Below are 18,951 nucleotides of genomic sequence, written 5' to 3' on the forward strand. Positions count from 1 at the left end.
GTACAATCTCTTTCTCATACAGAACTCTCTTTACATTCATACCCAACCCTCTATTTTTTACTACTCCCTTAACTGCCCCCAACATTTTGCAGCCTTCATTCATTCTCTGACGTACATCTGCTTCCACTCCACCATCTGCTGCAACAACAGACCCCAAGTACTTAAACTGATCCACCTCCTCAAGTAACTATCCATTCAACATGACATTCAACCTCGCACCACCTTCCCTTCTTGTACATCTCATAACCTTACTCTTACCCACATTAACTCTCAACTTCCTTCTTTCACACACCCTTCCAAATTCTGTCACTAATCGGCCAAGCTTCTCTTCTGCGTCTGCAACCAGTACAGTATCATCCGCAAACAACAACTGATTTACCTCCCATTCATTGTCATTCTCGTCTACCAGTTTCAATCCTCGTCCCAGCACTCGAGCATTCACCTCTCTCACCACTCCATCAACATACAAGTTAAACAACCACGGTGACATCACACATCCCTGTCTCAGCCCCACTCTCTCTCTGGAAACCAATCGCTCACTTCATTTCCTATCCTAACACATGCTTTACTACCTTTGTAGAAACTTTTCACTGCTTGCAACAACCTTCCACCAACTCCATATAACCTCATCACATTCCACATTGCTTCCCTATCAACTCTATCACATGCTTTCTCCAGATCCATAAACGCAACATACACCTCCTTACCTTTTGCTAAATATTTATCGCATATCTGTCTAACTGTAAAAATCTGATTCATAGTACCCCTGCCTCTTCTAAAACCACCCTGTGCTTCTAAGATTGCATTCTCTGTTTTATCTTTAATCCTATTAATCAGTACTCTACCATACACTTTTCTAACTACACAACAAACTACTACTACTACTACTACTACTACTACTACTACTACTAATAATGTGATGATGATGATGGTGACAATAATAATAACGATAATAACAATAATAATAACAATAATAACAACAATAAAAATAATAATAATAACAATAATGCTGATGATGAATAACGAAAGAATTTAGCGTTTTTTTCTGGCGCGTTTGGAAGATCGTGCAGCACGTATTCAATATCAGAAATGGCAACCCTGGAAGAATGTAGAAGTTAGTTGTTGCTCAAACCTTGTGGAATGTAGACGTGTGGCCAACGCTTCCCTTAGTTATCTTGTCACACTTTTCGCCCACTTTTAATATTTGTTCTCAAGAAGCAATGGATTAAATGGACAATATATTAAATAGTGACCGACTGAGTGAAAAGCATTCGCACCTCTTCTAATAGCAGTGAGGTAAAAACTGTTTGTTCGAAGAATTTATATTTTTTTTTTGGTGGAACTTTGTGAATGACCCGTATGTAGTTCAACGTAGGCCTAGACGTAAGTTCGTAAATGTTTAGGTGTTATTGTAGATTTTTTAACCATGCAGATCCCTGGATGACGGTTGGGACAGGTGTAATTTACACCTGGCATGGAATTCTGGCAATCGTGTACCCTAAAAACACCTGCCCTGGGTCATTTTAGTTTCCTGAAGTTTTACAGTTACATCGTTAGGCTGGTGTTTACCTACGTGACTGTTGCGTCTAGGCCTAGTATCCCATTTTTTGCTCATTTGTATCTTCTAAGGGTTTTGTGGGTGTCTTAGACTTCATTTGTCAAAACAAAAGACCAGAATGTCGAAGCATACCTAAATCAGGTTAGGTCATTCAAGTTTAAATTTTTTTTATGTCTTGTTCTCCAATATAGGTTCAAATTTTCCATGGATTTATCATGTGTCCCAGAAAATAATATATATAAAAAAAGGTTTGTTTAACCATTTGTTTTCCCCAGTATATTTTCCTCACCCTAAACCCCAAGTTCATATAATAGTATATCATACTGAGTATTTATTAACTCCAAAAATAGCTGTCATTTTCGAAGAAAACAGCTGTCATTTTCGAAGAAAACGGGAGTATTCCTGAAAATTAAAGCATTTTTTATTTAAAAAATTTTTTGTCCTGACTGGAACTTTAATAAATCAGAACTTTGTTTACTGTCATACTGCTGCAATCTAAAATCAATGGTAAATCATACCTAGGTCGGAAGAGGCTAGGCTAATAATCATGTAAAAGTATTTTGGTATTTCCAACATATTTTGGACTCTTCCACTTGACCTTAACATCTCTCGTTATTTTCATTTATTTTTGTTCCTTTTTCTTCTTTCTTTTCCATACCATCTAATAGTAGCCTAAACTAGACAACAGACTGTCGGGTAGTGTTACAGGACTCTATGTTCTTACTGTTGAATATCTTAGTATTTATGAAATGGTCTATGGGGAAAATTGTGATGGTTAAAGTGGTAGTGCCTTGCAAAACTTAACATCACTGTATTCCCTCAGTAATTTAGGCTATTTATTATGTAAGGAACAATATATGTTATCTAATTTTAGCCAAGTGTTGCTACTTATTTTTGTTAAATGGAATACTTAATTTCATGATAGTAACACCTCTTTATGAAGTAACATGAAAGGACCCAAATAGTTAGTAGGTTGGCCAGGGCACCAGCCATACATTGAGATACTATGGCCAGAGGTATTGGGTCTGATGATTGGCCAGATTGTACTTCATTGGATCTTTATCTCTGGTTACGGCTCATTTCGTCTTTGCCTACACACACCGAATAGTCTGGCTTATTCTTTCCACATTCTCCTCTGTCCTCATATACGTGACAACAGTGAGATTACCAAACTATTCTTCTTCACTTAGGGGTTAACTACTGCAATGTGGCTACTCTCCTCTTGGTAAGGGGAGAAGAGAGTCTTGAGCTATGGTATGCAGCTCTTCTAGGAGAAGGACGCTCCAAAATCAAACCATTGGGTAGTCCCATAGCCTTCCACTGTCTTGGGTTAGTTTTTTTTGCTTGTGTGTATACTTGCACAGGCTGCTCTATCTTATTTTCTGCTCTCCTGTCTTTTTTTTTTTCAAGTTTTTATAGTTTACATAAGAAAGATTTACTTTAATGGGTAAAATTATAGTTACGGACAAAACAACGTTTTGAATAAAAAAATAGTTTTTCCTGTTGTAAATAATGTGCTTTCACAGAATTTGACCTTCACTTCAATAGCAATTAAACCAAAAACCCGTTAGACCATCTAAGAATGTGGATATGGTTTCTCTCCGCTGTGCACTAGCTTCGCTCACAGATAAATAAAAAAACTCCCATGTACTTGCAAACGGTACATGCTAAGCTCCGGATGCTAACCCCATTGATTATTATTTCTTAAATAATTGAGTTTTTATTTGATGTGAAAGCTAATGTAATTTTCTAAGAAAACAGACGTTTTTCTATAGGAAAACCTGTTTTTTTTTTTTTTTTTTTTTTTTTTTTTTTTTTTTTTTTTTTTTTTTTTTTTTTTTTTTTTTTTTTTTTTTTTCTCTAGTAGAAAAGCTTTTTCCTACTGTAACTACTGTATAATTAAACAATTTAATGCTATTACTGTTCTTTGTATATTTTATTTTGATTGTTTATTACTTCTCTTTTTTTTTTCATGTTTCCTTTCCTCTTTAGGCTATTTTACCCGGTTGGAGCCCTTGGGCACATAGCATCATGTTTTTCCAATTAAGGTTATAGCTTAGCTTGCACTAATAATAATAATAATAATAGAGGTTGAATAGCTAAAAATCTTGAGGAAACACTCCTTGTTGGTTAATGGTAAATACTATAATCAAGTCAAAGATAGATTATCATAGGTTAAATTATATGAAACTTCATAGCCAATCAATTCATTTGGTATATGTTTGTGAGATTTGTGTTTAAAGTATCATGAGCTAAATCAAGCAATGTGTATTCGACAATTAACCCTTTTACCCCAAAAGGACGTACTGGTACGTTTCACAAAAGCCATCCCTTTACCCCCATGGACGTACCGGTACGTCCTTGCAAACAAAATGCTATAAATTTTTTTTTTTCATATTTTTGATAATTTTGTGAGAAAATTCAGACATTTTCCAAGAGAATGAGACCAACCTGACCTCTCTATGACAAAAATTAAGGCTGTTAGAGCAATTTGAAAAAAATATACTGTACTGCTAAATGTGCTGGGAAAAAAATTTCCAAATAGCCTGGGGGTAAAAGGGTTAACACAGATTACGCTGTATGATACTCTGGAGTAAATACTTAGGAATGTATATGACCTCCTGCAGGATAAACCTTCAGGACTTTTCTGTCTGTAACAGGACCGGAAAAACAGCCCATAAAGTAAAAAGTCCAAAGAGCCGATGCTGTAACCTTTGGAGATTGGTAAATGTAATGCCTTTTAATTTTTCAGCTTGATCTGACTAGTTTATTACTAGCCAAGTATCAACCCTAGTTGGAAAAGCTGGATGCTACAAACCCAAGAGTGCCAACAATAAAAGCATTGGGGAAAGGAAAAAGAGAAATAACAAATAAACCATATGAAGAACAAGAAATAATTTTTAATATTTTAAGATAATTTTAGTCATTGTACAACTCAGTCACAGCATGAATAAAACTATTGGAACACTTTGTACTACTGTACACTATTGAATTTCTTGATGGAGAAGGCAAGACTGTTGTTTACAAGATCGTTAAAGTTTGAGAAGATCTGAATGCAAAGGATGGTCAGAATTATGACAAATCTTATGCCATATGCACCAAGCTAACTGAGCAACGGTGCCATAGATTAATATTCAGATCAGGAATAAGGAATTTATTAGAGCACAAATTTCTGTCAAACAAATTAAGCTTTAGAGTCAGCAGCTGAACATCAGCGAGGAAAATAATACAGGACATGGTAGAATGAAAATATCTCTATGCAAATTTTTTTTGTGCAATTAAAGAAGCAGTAAACCAGATTTTGTTAAATATATGAAACTTAATTTTCAAGCCAAATATACGAACCATATATTTTTCCTACTCGCTATATTGTGATTTATGCATTTCTGACTATGGTTATTGCTATCTTGTGATTTATGTATTTCTGACCATGATTATTGGAGAAAACCACCCGTTCATGTGTTTTAGGACCCCCTCAGATAAAGACAAATATTGGGGAAGCCGTTTATTTTTTGGGTGGGGGAAATGCCCAGAACTAGTGATTTGAAGCAATAATAATGGTCAAAAATGCAAATTAAACTCAAATTAACTAGTTGAAGAAATATATGGTTCATATAAGTTGTTGAAAATTATAGCACTGTATCACTATTCACTATGATTCACTTCATGTCCTTCTAATGGTTTTTACTTTGCCATGGCTCGCTTCGCTCGCAGATAAACACAATCTCACTGCTCCTATGTTCTGGCAAGCTGTACATGAGTGTGCTGTGCACGCCAGCCCTGTGGGTCTCTATTTCGGGGATGTTTTTAGTTACTTTTACATAGGCAACAATAGCTATACGCTGAACGGAGAGCGTTTTCATCATAATTGCCGATGTAGATTAAATTACACTAAATTTCGAAATAGGTTGTACTTCCCTCTTGGAGACGGCTTATTGTGATGGTGGTCAAGCTGAAACTGAAGGAGGAGGGGGTAAAAATGGCCGTTGTAGAACAACATCCGGGAACTTGTGGATAAATATTTGGAAGCTCACAGTTGGTTAAAAAAGCGGGGCAAAGGTTCTCCACAGCCTGTGGCATTGCGTGGCTAGTCTAAAGTTGAATAATGATATAATAATAAAATATGTCAAGGTTAGAGAAAAAAATTATTTTTGTTATAGAAAGATTAATTTTCCATATTGTATCCACTTCACAACTTTACAGATTGAGCTCCTTCTGTAATGAGTGTTCATTAGTAAAATTAAAGGTTCACTTCGAAGGGACTGGTTTTACATGCTATAAATCATTTAAATTGTTGACTTTATTTAGGTACAGTATTCATAATTGCTGAGTAACCTTGAATTCTTACTATAGTTGTATTATTAACCCAAGATTTATTTCTTAGCTGAATAATAAACAGTAATAAAAGGAATTTGTTGTTATTGATATTAATGCACCTTTAATCACTATCCATTTTTCTTTCAGGATGGCTTCCCCTAGCACGTGAGGTCTCTACCAGATGTATTTAGGAGTCTACACGATGCACCTCCTATATGCCAGCGTTACATGATGGTGTGGTTTAGTGGTCTTACCTTTTTTTATAGTATTGATGTGTGAGTGGAATTACCTCATGTCCTTTGCTCTTATATGTAAGTCCATTATAGCATGGCATTTGTCTTTTTAGCCAATTTTTGGCTTTGTATTTTTTATATTCATTAGGTTGTATAGTATCCACAAACTCAAATAAATTTAGCTAATTTATTACCACATGTGGAAATGCTGGTTTCTACTTTACTTCTATTTGTAAGAATAAGTGAAAAGCCAAGACTAAAGCAATGGGGACTTGGTTATAATTTTCATTAGGTATTGCATTTATGGCTACATGTTCTTGTTCCCTGTTTGATCAGGGTTCTCTCCCTATTTGTTGCTAACCTACCAAGACCCAGTTAACAAAAAAGAAAAGCCTAAACTTAGAGGTAAAGTCATGACCTCATGTTATCTAAGCATTATAATTGCTTATGTCCAGGTCAGGGTTTGTGTAGATTTGGGAAATATAATAAAGTTTTTATGAAATGAAATTATTTATAGTAGTGTTATCTGTATAATTGACCCTCAAGTATTAACCAGTGATTGCTTCTGTGATGGCAAATATCTATATAATTGAAAAATTCAAAGTACACTGGGTTGAAATGATCACTTTACCATAGCTTCTTACTTGCATGAGGAAAACTACAAGAATTTTTGAAATAAGGGCCAGTATTAGGGATGCTATTGTAAAGAGTAAATATTGAATGTTGATAGAATTTTGAGTCTTAACACTACAATGATTAAGTCCACTTTTTAAGGCACAGTACGTAGATGTGACTTCAAATCCGTTCCCGATAAGCTTGACTGTCCCCCAGAAGATTATGCAACGATTCAAACCCAAACCGTTATTCCAGCTCCCTCAGATGGTTACAGCTCTTTTGTATGTAAGCAGTTCAAGAGTAACTAATTGGGTGATTGACTTCAACGAGTTTTCTTACATGTCACACATCAACTAATAATTCAAGCTGGACTGGAATTTTTTTCTCCTTTTGCTAGATACTAAAGCTTGAATAAAATAGAATTGTTCCTACACACATACAAACCCTTCACTCTTTACTATGGATATAGTGTTCCGCCGTAACTGGAATCTAGCCATAAACTTTTGATGCCAGGTGTTAACGACCCTCCGCTAGTTAGGGCGGTAGACCGGCCTTCCCGCTCACGCACTTACCCAATACGTTATGCCAGTCTTGGCCTTGGCTTGGTAGAGTGAAGATTTGTCGTTTCGCTCCCCCGTAAACACATTAATTTACCTGGCCGTAAACTCACTGTATTCTTTCTATTTGCAGGTGTGCTTGATCTATGAGAACTGCTAATATGCGAGTTTGCCCTGACATAATTGGCTGCACTTGCGGCATGTTTATGTGAGCTTGGAAATGTGATTCTCATAACCTCTGCCTTGCATGCAGACTACACTCATGTGGAAAGGCCTCTCCTTGCAAAGATTGTTGGAAGTGATCATTCTCCCAGTGGGATCGGTACAGTAGCCGGCAGAAGAAAAATTCTAAAAGGGATTCTTCACTTTTGAGGTCTTCCTTGAGGTCCAAGAAATCCTCCCTTTTTTTTTCTGGCTCATCGTTCCATACCCACTGACTACTTGTTCTGCCTCTTCTGGAGGGTGGTCGAGCAAGACTGGTGACTGTTTGACCCTCAGACAACCCTTTGGTCTAAACCTTGGATATTCTCAGTCCTGTGATAGGGATACCACATCTCTTTCATATACTTTAACCTCCTTTGACACAACATCCAGTTATGTTGTGTTCCTTTGTGAAGGGATCATTGGAGGCTCTCGCCCTTCGGGCAGGAGTCCTATCCATATTGGAGAAGAGTGCTCTCCAAGAGATCCACGATGTATCCCCATGCTTCTACAATAGACTTTCTTGTAGAGAAGGTTTCTGGAGGCTGGAAACCTGTCATCAATCTCTGCTATGAACGAGTTTGTTCTGTAAACTCCTTTCAAGATGGACACAGTGAAAACAGTCAGACAGGCTGTCAAAGAACTTCAAGATCACACTGGATCTCAAAGATGCTTACTTCCAGAACCTGATCCATCATGCATCAAGAAAGTACCTAGGATTCATCCTTCGCAAGAAGATATACCAGTTCCAGGGGCTGTGTTTTGGCCTGTCCACAGCCCCTCAGGTATTCACAAGTGTGTTCACCCTAGAATCAACCTGGGCTTATGCCAATGACATTCGTCTCCATCGTTATCTAGACGATTTGTTAATTCTAGCAGACTCGGTGAAGACCTTTTTCCTACACTGACACAAACTTCTTGCCTTTTGTCTCGATCTGGGGTTTGTTTAATTTTCAATATTAAACTTACCCGATAATCATGTAGCTGTCAACTCCGTTGCCCGACAGAATTCTACGGAAGGGATACGCCAGCGATCACTATACTAGAAGGGGGTGTACTCACCAGCGCCACCTGTGGCCAGGTACTGCAGTACTTCTTGTTGACACCACCTCAATTTTTCCTCTGTCATGCTTCCGGCAAGACGTTCATGGATACGCTTATAATTTTGGAGTATTGTTCACGGTTTTTGGTGAAGTATTGCTCTTAGATTTCAGCTTTCGCTATACTGGAAACTTTTCTATTAGCTTAGATAGCTTTTATTTGATTTGATTTATGGTTAACGATCTTTGGCTTTATTTGGAATCCCCCTTGTCTAGCTCTTTGATTCAAGATGTCCGACATTTCTCAAGCCCCTCCCCATAGACGATGTAGGTCTTGTAATAGGCGTATTCCGAAGGCCTCGGTTGATCCTCACACCGCTTGTTCCGACTGTAGGGAAATAGCCTGTCAGTTGGAAGATCGATGTGAGGAATGCGCCGGACTTTCGGAACTTGAGTTTGTTCGATTCCTTAAATATACCACTAAGTTAGAGAGAGAGAGAGTTAGGAGGAGTTCTGCTCGCTCTTCGCTTTTTTCCTCACCTCATGATCCTCAACCTTTTCCTCCCCCTGTAGTGGCTACCCCCGAACCTACTATTTGTGCTCAGCCTGATATGTCTGATGTTTTGCGTGCCATTCAGGCTTTAGGTGACAAAGTGGAATCGGTAGTGAGTGACCACAAGTTCCTCTTGGCGGACGTCAAGGAACTTAAGGTCAAAAGTGCAGTGGGAAGTGGTAGTGCCAGTGCGGTGCCGAGTGCTAGTGTCAGTGCAGTGCCGAATGCTAGTGTCAGTGTCAGTGTTGTGCGTGAGGGTACTTCTGTGCGTGCCAGTCGTCCTCCCAGTCCGGGACCTCTTGCAAGCTCCCAAGCCCAGGGGAGAAGCAATGTCGAAGGGCAAAAGGGTTCGGCAGGCCTTGATCGGCGCACAGAAGTATCCTCGGTGGTTGCGGGCGTGTCTTACAGAGACCGTCACTCCCACCCGCAGACGATTGAGCCCTTATTTTCCTCGTCTGCAGAAGAAATATCGGGGAGAAAACGCTGGACTCAGGTCTCAAGACCTCTTAAACGTAAAGTCCAGACCTCAAGAGTTCAACAACCTGGATGCAGTCATTGGGTTAGCTCTGACTCTCCGCAGTCATCAGGTGACTGCACACCTCCTAAGAGAGGTAAGGCGATGCCTCAGCAGACCTCATCTTCTGTTAAGGCTTTGCCTCAACAGACCTTATCGTCTGTTGATCCCAAGATGACTTTGCTGCAGTCCATGCAGTCGCAGCTTGCGGTCTTAATGCGTGAGTTTCAGGCAGAGAAAGTTACACCTCCTCCTGCGAGCGCTCCGCCTCACCGCAGTCCAGGCTGCCTGACGTACGAAGTTGAGGTTCCTCAAGCTACCTTACCGCGTTCGGAGTTGCCTGTTACCAGCGTTGTGCAGCAACCTCCACCTTCCTTAAGACAACCTCAACAATGGGAACAGGAGTCTTATGCCTTACATCCTCCTCTTCCTCTTGCGGTTAGACCATCGAGGCAACAACCTCTTGAGGTACGACAACCTCTTCCATCCATGAGGCAGCCACCTAAGCTCTCGCTGCAGCGACCTCAACTTTCCTCAAGGCGAGAGCCTCAACTCTTGAGGCTAGCACCTCAAGAACCTCAACTCGTGAGACAGGAACTGCGTTCTGCGCAGCCGCTACCTCAACTCTCGCAGCTCACACCTCAAGAACCTCAACTCGTGAGACAGGAACCTGCTACTGCGCATCCACAACCCTTGCAGCAAGCGCAACTCTTGAGACAGGAAGCTCATGCTAGAAGTCAGCCACCTCAACGCATGCACCTACCTTCCTCTACTCTTCTTGACCAGTCTTTGCAGCCTGAACCTCAGGTTTTAGTTCAGTCACCTCTCTCCACACTTGCTCCTCAGACCGCCGCAGAACCTCCTTCTTCCCAACCTCTTGACTTTGTCGTTACCAGCCCTCATCCTCTTCAACAGAGACTTGAGGATGAAACCGCAAGTGTTTATGCACCCGCTTGTCAAGATTCTGCTGTTCAGCACACCACTGTTACGTTACCTCTCGCTTCGCAACACTCTGGTGATGAGGTTTCTGAGGAGGAAGCTGCGCACCTAGATGATCCCTCTTCGGACGTGGAGGAACCCAAGTCTTCTCCTCACTCCATTGACTTTCGCAAGGTCCTGGCTCTTTTCAGAGAGGTATACCCGGACCATTTTGTTTCTGCTACCCCCCGCTCTCCTCCATCTGAGTTTTCGCTGGGCATGCAACCTGTTAAGTCGGCCTATACTAAGCTCGTCTTTGCTAGATCCTCTAAGAGAGCTTTAAGAATGTTAGGGGATTGGTTGCAGTCCAAACAGCAACTAGGGAAGACTTCCTTTATGTTCCCACCTACTAAGCTGACTTCTAAGGCGGGCGTATGGTATGCCACAGGAGAGGAACCAGGCTTGGGAGTCCCTGCCTCTGCCCAGGCTGACTTCTCAAGTTTGGTCGACTCTCCTCGTAGATCAGCGATGAGGCGCTCTAAGGTCTGCTGGACCTTTTCCGACTTAGACCACTTCTTAAAGGGTATATTTCGTGCCTTTGAGATTTTCAATTTTCTCGACTGGTGCCTGGGGGCCTTGAGCAAGAAGACCACCCCTGCGGACAAGGACTCAGCCATGCTTATAATGTCCTGCATGGATAAAGCAATTCGGGATGGGTCCGGCGAGCTTGCATCAATGTTTGTTTCAGGAGTACTTAAGAAAAGGGAGCAACTTTGCACTTTTCTTTCTACTGGCATCACATCTTGTCAAAGGTCTCAACTCCTTTTTGCTCCGCTTTCTAAGTTCTTGTTCCCCGAAGACTTATCAAGGATTTGTCTGCGGCCCTTATTCAGAAGGACACTCATGACCTTGTGGCCTCTTCAGCTCGTAAGGCTAAGGTTGCTCCCTCAGTTCCCAGAACTTACCGCACCCCAGTGGCCGATACTCCTGCTACAAGGTTTATTCCGCCCTTTCGTGGCAGAGCCCCCAGCCGAGGAAGTACCCGTCCAGACTCTTCCAGGAGCAGGTCTAGGAAAGGTCCCAAGACTTCAAAAGGCAAACACTGACTCCTCCTCCTCTCCAGACAGCAGTAGGAGCCAGACTCAAGACCTTCTGGCAAGCTTGGGAAAGAAGAGGTGCAGACGCCCAGTCTGTCAAGTGGCTAAGGGAGGGTTACAGGATACCATTCTGCCGCAAACCCCCTCTGACCACTTCTCCCATCAACCTCTCTCCCAACTACAAGGAAAAGGACAAGAGGCTAGCGTTACACCAGGAGGTGTCGCTCCTGTTACAGAAGAAGGCAGTGGTTATAGTCCGGGACCATCAATCCCCGGGCTTCTACAACCGTCTCTTTCTGGTGGCCAAGAAGACAGGAGGTTGGAGACCGGTGCTGGACGTCAGCGCGCTCAATGCTTATGTCACCAAGCAGACGTTCACTATGGAGACGACGAAGTCGGTCCTAGCAGCGGTCAGGCAGGAGGACTGGATGGTCTCGTTGGATCTGAAAGACGCTTACTTTCACGTTCCTATTCATCCAGACTCCCAACCTTTCCTGAGATTCGTTTTTGGAAAGGTTGTGTACCAATTCCAAGCCCTGTGTTTTGGCCTAAGCACAGCTCCTATGGTGTTTACGCATCTGATGAGGAATATTGCAAAATTCCTCCACTTATCGGACATCAGAGCCTCCCTTTATTTAGACGACTGGCTGTTAAGAGCCTCCACGAGTCGTCGCTGTCTGGAGAGTCTCAACTGGACTTTGGACTTGATCAAGGAACTGGGTCTATTAGTCAACTTAGAAAAGTCCCAGCTCATTCCCTCCCAATCCATCGTTTACCTGGGAATGGAGATTCGGAGTCAGGCTTTTCGGGCTTTTCCATCGGCCCCAAGGATAAGCCAAGCCTTAGAATGCATCCTGAGCATGCTGAAGAGGAACAGTTGCTCGGTGAGACAGTGGATGAGTCTAACAGGGACCCTGTCATCGTTAGCCCTGTTCGTCGAGTTAGGGAGACTCCACCTCCGCCCTCTCCAATTCCATCTAGCAGCTCATTGGGACAAGGATTTGACGCTCGAAGCAGTCTCTATTCCTGTCACCAAAGAGATGAAGACCACTCTCTTGTGGTGGAAGACCAACATCCTTCTCAAGGAGGGTCTATCGTTAGCGATTCAGACCCCCAATCTTCATCTCTTCTCGGACGCATCAGACTCGGGCTGGGGCGCGACCTTGAACGGACAGGAATGCTCGGGAACATGGAACAAGGAACAGGAAACGCTCCACATCAACTGCAAGGAGCTGCTGGCAGTTCATCTGGCCTTAATGAACTTCAAGTCCTTCCTGCTAGGCAAGGTGGTGGAGGTGAACTCCGACAACACCACAGCCTTGGCTTACATCTCCAAGCAGGGAGGGACCCATTCGAGGAAGCTGTACGAGATAGCAAGGGACCTCCTCATTTGGTCAAGAAGTCTAAATCTCACTCTAGTAACGAGGTTCATTCAGGGCAACATGAACGTCTCAGCAGATCGCCTAAGCAGAAAAGATCAAGTCATCCCCACGGAATGGACCCTTCACAAGAGCGTGTGCAACAGACTTTGGACCTTGTGGGGTCAGCCTACGATAGATCTGTTCGCCACCTCCATGACCAAGAGGCTTCCTTTGTACTGTTCCCCAGTTCCAGACCCAGCAGCAGTTCACGTGGATGCTTTTCTGCTGAATTGGTCCCATCTCGACCTTTATGCATTCCCGCCGTTCAAGATCATCAACAGAGTCATTCAGAAGTTCGTCTCGCACGAAGGGACACGGCTGACGCTGGTTGCTCCCCTTTGGCCTGCAAGAGAATGGTTCACAGAGGTACTACAATGGCTGGTCGACGTTCCCAGGACTCTCCCTCTAAGAGTGGACCTTCTACGTCAACCTCACGTAGACAAGGTACACCCAAACCTCCACGCTCTTCGTCTGACTGCCTTCAGACTGTCGAAAGATTCGCTAGAGCTAGAGGCTTTTCGAAGGAGGCAGCCAGAGCGATTGCCAGAGCAAGGAGGGTATCCACTCGTAGAGTCTACCAATCCAAGTGGGAAGTCTTCCGAAGCTGGTGCAGAGCCAATGCAGTTTCCTCTACCAATACCTCTGTAACCCAAGTAGCTGACTTCCTATTACATCTAAGGAATGAGAGATCCCTTTCGGCTCCTACGATTAAAGGGTACAGAAGTATGTTGGCTTCAGTTCTCCGCCACAGAGGTTTGGACCTTTCTTCCAACAAGGACCTTCAAGACATCCTTAAATCTTTCGAGACTTCTAAAGAACGTCGTTTATCCACTCCAGGCTGGAATCTAGACGTAGTCTTAAGGTTCCTTATGTCTCCTAGGTTCGAACCTCTCCAGTCAGCTTCCTTCAAAGACCTTACTCTCAAGACTCTTTTCCTCGTCTGCCTTGCAACAGCTAAAAGAGTTAGTGAGGTTCACGCCTTCAGCAAGAACATTGGGTTCACATCCGAATCTGCAACATGTTCTTTACAGCTCGGATTTTTAGCTAAGAATGAACTTCCTTCACGTCCTTGGCCTAGATCGTTTGAAATTCCTAGCCTTTCCAACATGGTGGGTAACGAGCTAGAAAGAGTTCTTTGCCCTGTCAGAGCTCTGAAATATTATCTTAATAGGTCAAAACCTATACGAGGACAATCAGAAGCCTTATGGTGTGCAATCAAGAAACCTTCGATGCCTATGTCCAAAAACGCAGTTTCGTATTATATAAGGCTTCTGATTAGAGAAGCCCATTCTCACATGAAGGATGAAGACCTTGCTTTGCTGAAGGTAAGGACCCACGAAGTGAGAGCCGTAGCCACTTCGATGGCCTTTAAACAGAACCGTTCTCTGCAGAGCATTATGGATGCAACTTATTGGAGGAGCAAGTCAGTGTTTGCATCATTTTATCTTAAAGATGTCCAGTCTCTTTACGAGAACTGCTACACCCTGGGACCATTCGTAGCAGCGAGTGCAGTAGTAGGTGAGGGCTCAGCCACTACATTCCCTTAATCCCATAACCTTTTTTTTTAACCTTTCTCTTGAATGCTTTTATTGTTGTTTTTTGGGTTGTTACGGTAGGCTAAGAAGCCTTCCGCATCCTTTTTGATTTGGCGGGTGGTCAATTCATTCTTGAGAAGCGCCTGGGTTAGAGGTTGTGTAGAGGTCCTTTAGTATGGGTTGCAGCCCTGTATACTTCAGCACCTTAGAGTTGTTCAGCCTCCTAAGAGGAACGCTGCGCTCAGTAAGGAAGACGAACTTATTAAAGGCAGAGTAATGGTTCAAGTCGACTTCCTTACCAGGTACTTATTATTTCATTGTTATTTTGAATAACTGATTATATGAAATACGGGATACTTAGCTATCTTATAGTCATGTACACTGGTTTTCACCCACCTCCCTGGGTGTGAATCAGCTACATGATTATCGGGTAAGTTTAATATTGAAAAATGTTATTTTCATTAGTAAAATAAATTTTTGAATATACTTACCCGATAATCATGATTTAATTGACCCACCCTTCCTCCTCATAGAGAACCAGTGGACCGAGGAAAAATTGAGGTGGTGTCAACAAGAAGTACTGCAGTACCTGGCCACAGGTGGCGCTGGTGAGTACACCCCCTTCTAGTATAGTGATCGCTGGCGTATCCCTTCCGTAGAATTCTGTCGGGCAACGGAGTTGACAGCTACATGATTATCGGGTAAGTATATTCAAAAATTTATTTTACTAATGAAAATAACATATTTCGAGAAATCCTCTTCAAGCTACATAGGAACTGGTAGGCCCTATACCTCGGGATGTGAATGGACACCCAGAAAGGCAAGGATTTTTCCATCCCAAAGAAGAATAGAAAAATTCAAGGAAGTTGCCTGTCCCTTTCTTTTGTAACTCGCTACTAGCACATCTTTTGCTTTGCCTGTTGGGATATCTGACCTCTCTGGAGCGATTGGTGTTTATCGGTCATTTGCACATTTGATCTCTTGATTGGCAACTAAAATCCTTTTCTTCATAACACAGGGATCCTCCGGACCACCAGGTTCTGGTAAGAATGGAGCTGAAGAGACCTGAGTTGGTGTGTAGTAGATACCAACATTCTTAGGGGGATAATCCTTCTGTCTCCCCATCTGATTTGATGCTTTTCAGGGATGCATCAAAAGAAGGGTAGAAGGCTCACCTGTTGCAGCTCATGGCCTCCTTGCTGTGGTCTGAATTTGACTGGCAATGCCTAGAGATGAGAGCAGCCTTTCTAGCTCTCAAGCACTTCCAATAGCTTTCAGGTCACTCTGGTGTTGATGAGTGACAACACAATGAAATTATTATTACAGTACTTGCTAAGCTACAATCCTAGTTGGAAAAGCAGGATGCTATAAGCCCAAGGGTTCCAACAAGGATTATAGCCTATTGAGGAAAGAAAATAAGCAAACATAGAATAGTGTGTCTGAGTGTACCCTCAAGCAAGAGAACTCTAATCCAAAACAGTGGAAGACCATGGTACAGAGGCTTGGCACTACCCAAGACTAGAGAATAATGGTTTGATTTTGGAGTGTCAATCTCTTAGAAGAGCTGCTTACCATAGCTAAAGAGAGACTTCTACCCTTACCAAGAAAGGAGTAGTCACTGAACAATTACAGTGCAGTGATTAACCCCTTGAATGAAGAAGAAATTTTCTGTTATCTAAGGGATGTCAGATGTATGAGGAAAGAGGAGAATGTGTAAAGAATGAGCCAGACTAATCGGTGTACAGTATATGTAGGCAAAGGAAAAATTATCTGTAATGAGAGAGGGATCCAATGTAGTACTATCTGGCAAGTCAGAGGACCCAATAACACTCTAGCAGTAGTATCTCAATAGGTGGCTGGTGCCTTAGCCAACCTACTACCTAAAAACAAGGAAGTACTTTTCACAGCTATCCTGCCTACTATTCGTAGAAATACTGTGATGGGCAGAAGACAATTCGATCACCCTGTCATCCCGATTCAATCAAGGCAAGAAAAACATCCTTGCGGACAAACTGGGCAGGAAAACTTGGTTGGCTTCGAATGTTCCTTAAATAACCAACAAAGTCCTGGCTTTGTGGGGTTCAGGGATGATAGACCTGTTCCTTACATCTCATCCAGAAGTTTCATGTGTACTGCTTGCCAGTGCCAGATTATTATTTTTATTACTAGCTAAGCTACAACCCTAGTTGGGAAAGCAAAATGCTATAAGCCCAAGGGCTCCAACAGAGAAAAATAGCCCAATAAGGAAAAGAAATAAGGAAATAAATAATCCTTATGAGAAATAATGAACAATTAAGATATAATATTTTAAAAACAGTAACAGTGTTTTGAGAAACACATTAGGTTTGTGTCTTCTTCAATTGCACAAAAGATTGGCTTATTGAGAAAGTCTTTTAAGATTTTCGATGATCAATCTACATACATACATATTCCAAGGCACTTCTCTCTATTTTGGGGGGTAGCTGACATCAAACAAATGAAAGGGGGACCTTTCCTCTCTACGTTCCTCCAAGCCTGACAAGGGACTCAACGGAGTTCGGCTGGTACTGCTAGAGTGCTACAGCCCACCCTCCCCCATTATCCACCACAGATGAAGCTTCATAACGCTAACTCCCATACTGCTGCTACCTTCGTGGTCATCCAAGGTGACCGGAAAAAGCAGCGGGGCCTACCGGAACTGCGTCACGGTTGCTCGCCATTCATTCCTATTTTTAGCACGCTCTCTTGCCTCTCTCACATCTATCCTCCTATCACCCAGAGATTTCTTCACTTCATCCATCCACCCAAACCTTGGCCTTCCTCTTGTACTTCTCCCATCAACTCTTGAATTCATCACCCTCTTTAGCAGACAGCCATTTTCCATTCTCTCAACATGGCCAAACCACCTCAACACATTCATATCCACTCTATCTGCTAGCTCATTTCTTACACCTGTTCTCACCCTCAATACTTCGTTCCTAAACCTATCTACTCGAGATACACCAGCCATACTCCTTAGACACTTCATCTCAAACACATTCAATTTCTGTCTGTCACTTTCATTCCCCACAACTCCGATCCATACATCACAGTTGATACAATCCCTTTCTCATAAAGAACTCTCTTTACATTCGTGCCCAACCCTCTATTCTTTACCACTATCTTCACTGCCCCTAACACTTTGCATCCTTCATTCACTCTGATGTACATCTGCTTCCACTCCACCATTTGCTGCAACAACAGACCCCAAGTACTTAAACTGATCCACCTTCTCAAGTAACTCTCCATTCAACATAACATTCAACCTCGCACTACTTAATTTGTTGGAGAGGAACTTACGGTCTATTTAATTTCTTATTCCTGATCTAGATATTAATCTTTGGCACCGTCGTTTCAATTAGTTCATTATGCATGTTGCATGAGATTTTTCATAATTCTGATCATCCTTTACATTCAGGTTTTCCTGGACAGGTCCATCCTGTTCATAATACTAGGCATGCAGTTAATTCCAATAGTCAGGCCTTCTCCATCATGAGGCGCAATACTACACAGTATTCTAGAAGTTTTATTCCACCTGTGACCAAGTTGTGGAATTATCTTCCTAATCAGGTAGATGAATCGGTAGAACTTCAAAAGTTCAAAGTTGCAGCTAATGTTTTTATGTTGAACAGTCTTTTTATAGTTATATATGAAGTATCTGTTTTAATTTTGTTAATGAAGCGTGAAGTAGATGATGAATGGAGAAGTATTGAATTAAAAGCTCAAGATAGATACGACTATTATTATTATTGTTAAATGCTAAGCTACAACCCTTGTTAAAAAAGCAGGATGCTATAAGCCCAGAGGCCCCAACAGGGAAAAATAGCACAGTGAGGAAAGGAAACAAGGAAAAATAAGATATTCTAAGAATAGTAAAAAAATTGAAATAAATATTTCCTATATAAACTATAAAAACTTTAACAAGACAAGAGGAAGAGAAACTAGATAGAACAGTGTGTCCGAGTGTACCCTCAAGCAAGAGAACTCTAACCCAAGATAGTGGAAGACCATGGTACTGAGGCTATGACACTACCCAAAACTAGAGAACAATGGTTTGATTTTGGAGTGTCCTCCTAGAAGAGCTGCTTACCATAGTTAAAGAGCCTCTTCTACTCTTACGAAGAGGAAAGTAGTCACTGAACAATTACAGTGCAGTAGTTCACCCCTTGGGAGAAGAAGAATTGTTTGGTAATCTCAGTGTTGTCAGGTGTATGAGGACAGAAGAGAATCTGTAAAGAATAGACCAGACTATTCTGTGTCTGTGTAGGCAAAGGGAAAGAACCGTAACCAGAGAGAAAGGTCCAATGTAGTACTGTCTGTCCAGTCAAAGGACCCCATAGCTCTCTAGCGGTAGTATCTCAACGGGCGGCTGGT

General features: G+C 42.0%; 1 protein-coding gene across 2 annotated transcripts in view; it reads left to right on the top strand.

Moving 5' to 3' along the window:
• The first annotated feature begins 1,104 nt into the window (after positions 1–1,104).
• Positions 1,105–18,951, top strand: part of Pez (protein tyrosine phosphatase non-receptor pez) — a 74,298-nt gene continuing 56,451 nt past the window's right edge. Inside the window, exons 1-2 of one of the 2 annotated variants that reach the window (XM_068354368.1) lie at positions 1,105–1,296; positions 6,023–6,150. Coding sequence is in view for 1 of the 2 variants with exons in the window: in XM_068354361.1 (XP_068210462.1) it covers positions 6,104–6,109 (6 nt within the window). In the remaining variant the exon portion in view is untranslated. The remainder of the gene's footprint in view (positions 1,297–6,022; positions 6,151–18,951) is intronic. The other variant, XM_068354361.1, reaches the window with a different exon arrangement.

The sequence above is a fragment of the Palaemon carinicauda genome, chromosome 2 (assembly GCF_036898095.1).
Source record: "Palaemon carinicauda isolate YSFRI2023 chromosome 2, ASM3689809v2, whole genome shotgun sequence".
Taxonomy (NCBI): Eukaryota; Metazoa; Arthropoda; class Malacostraca; order Decapoda; family Palaemonidae; genus Palaemon; species Palaemon carinicauda.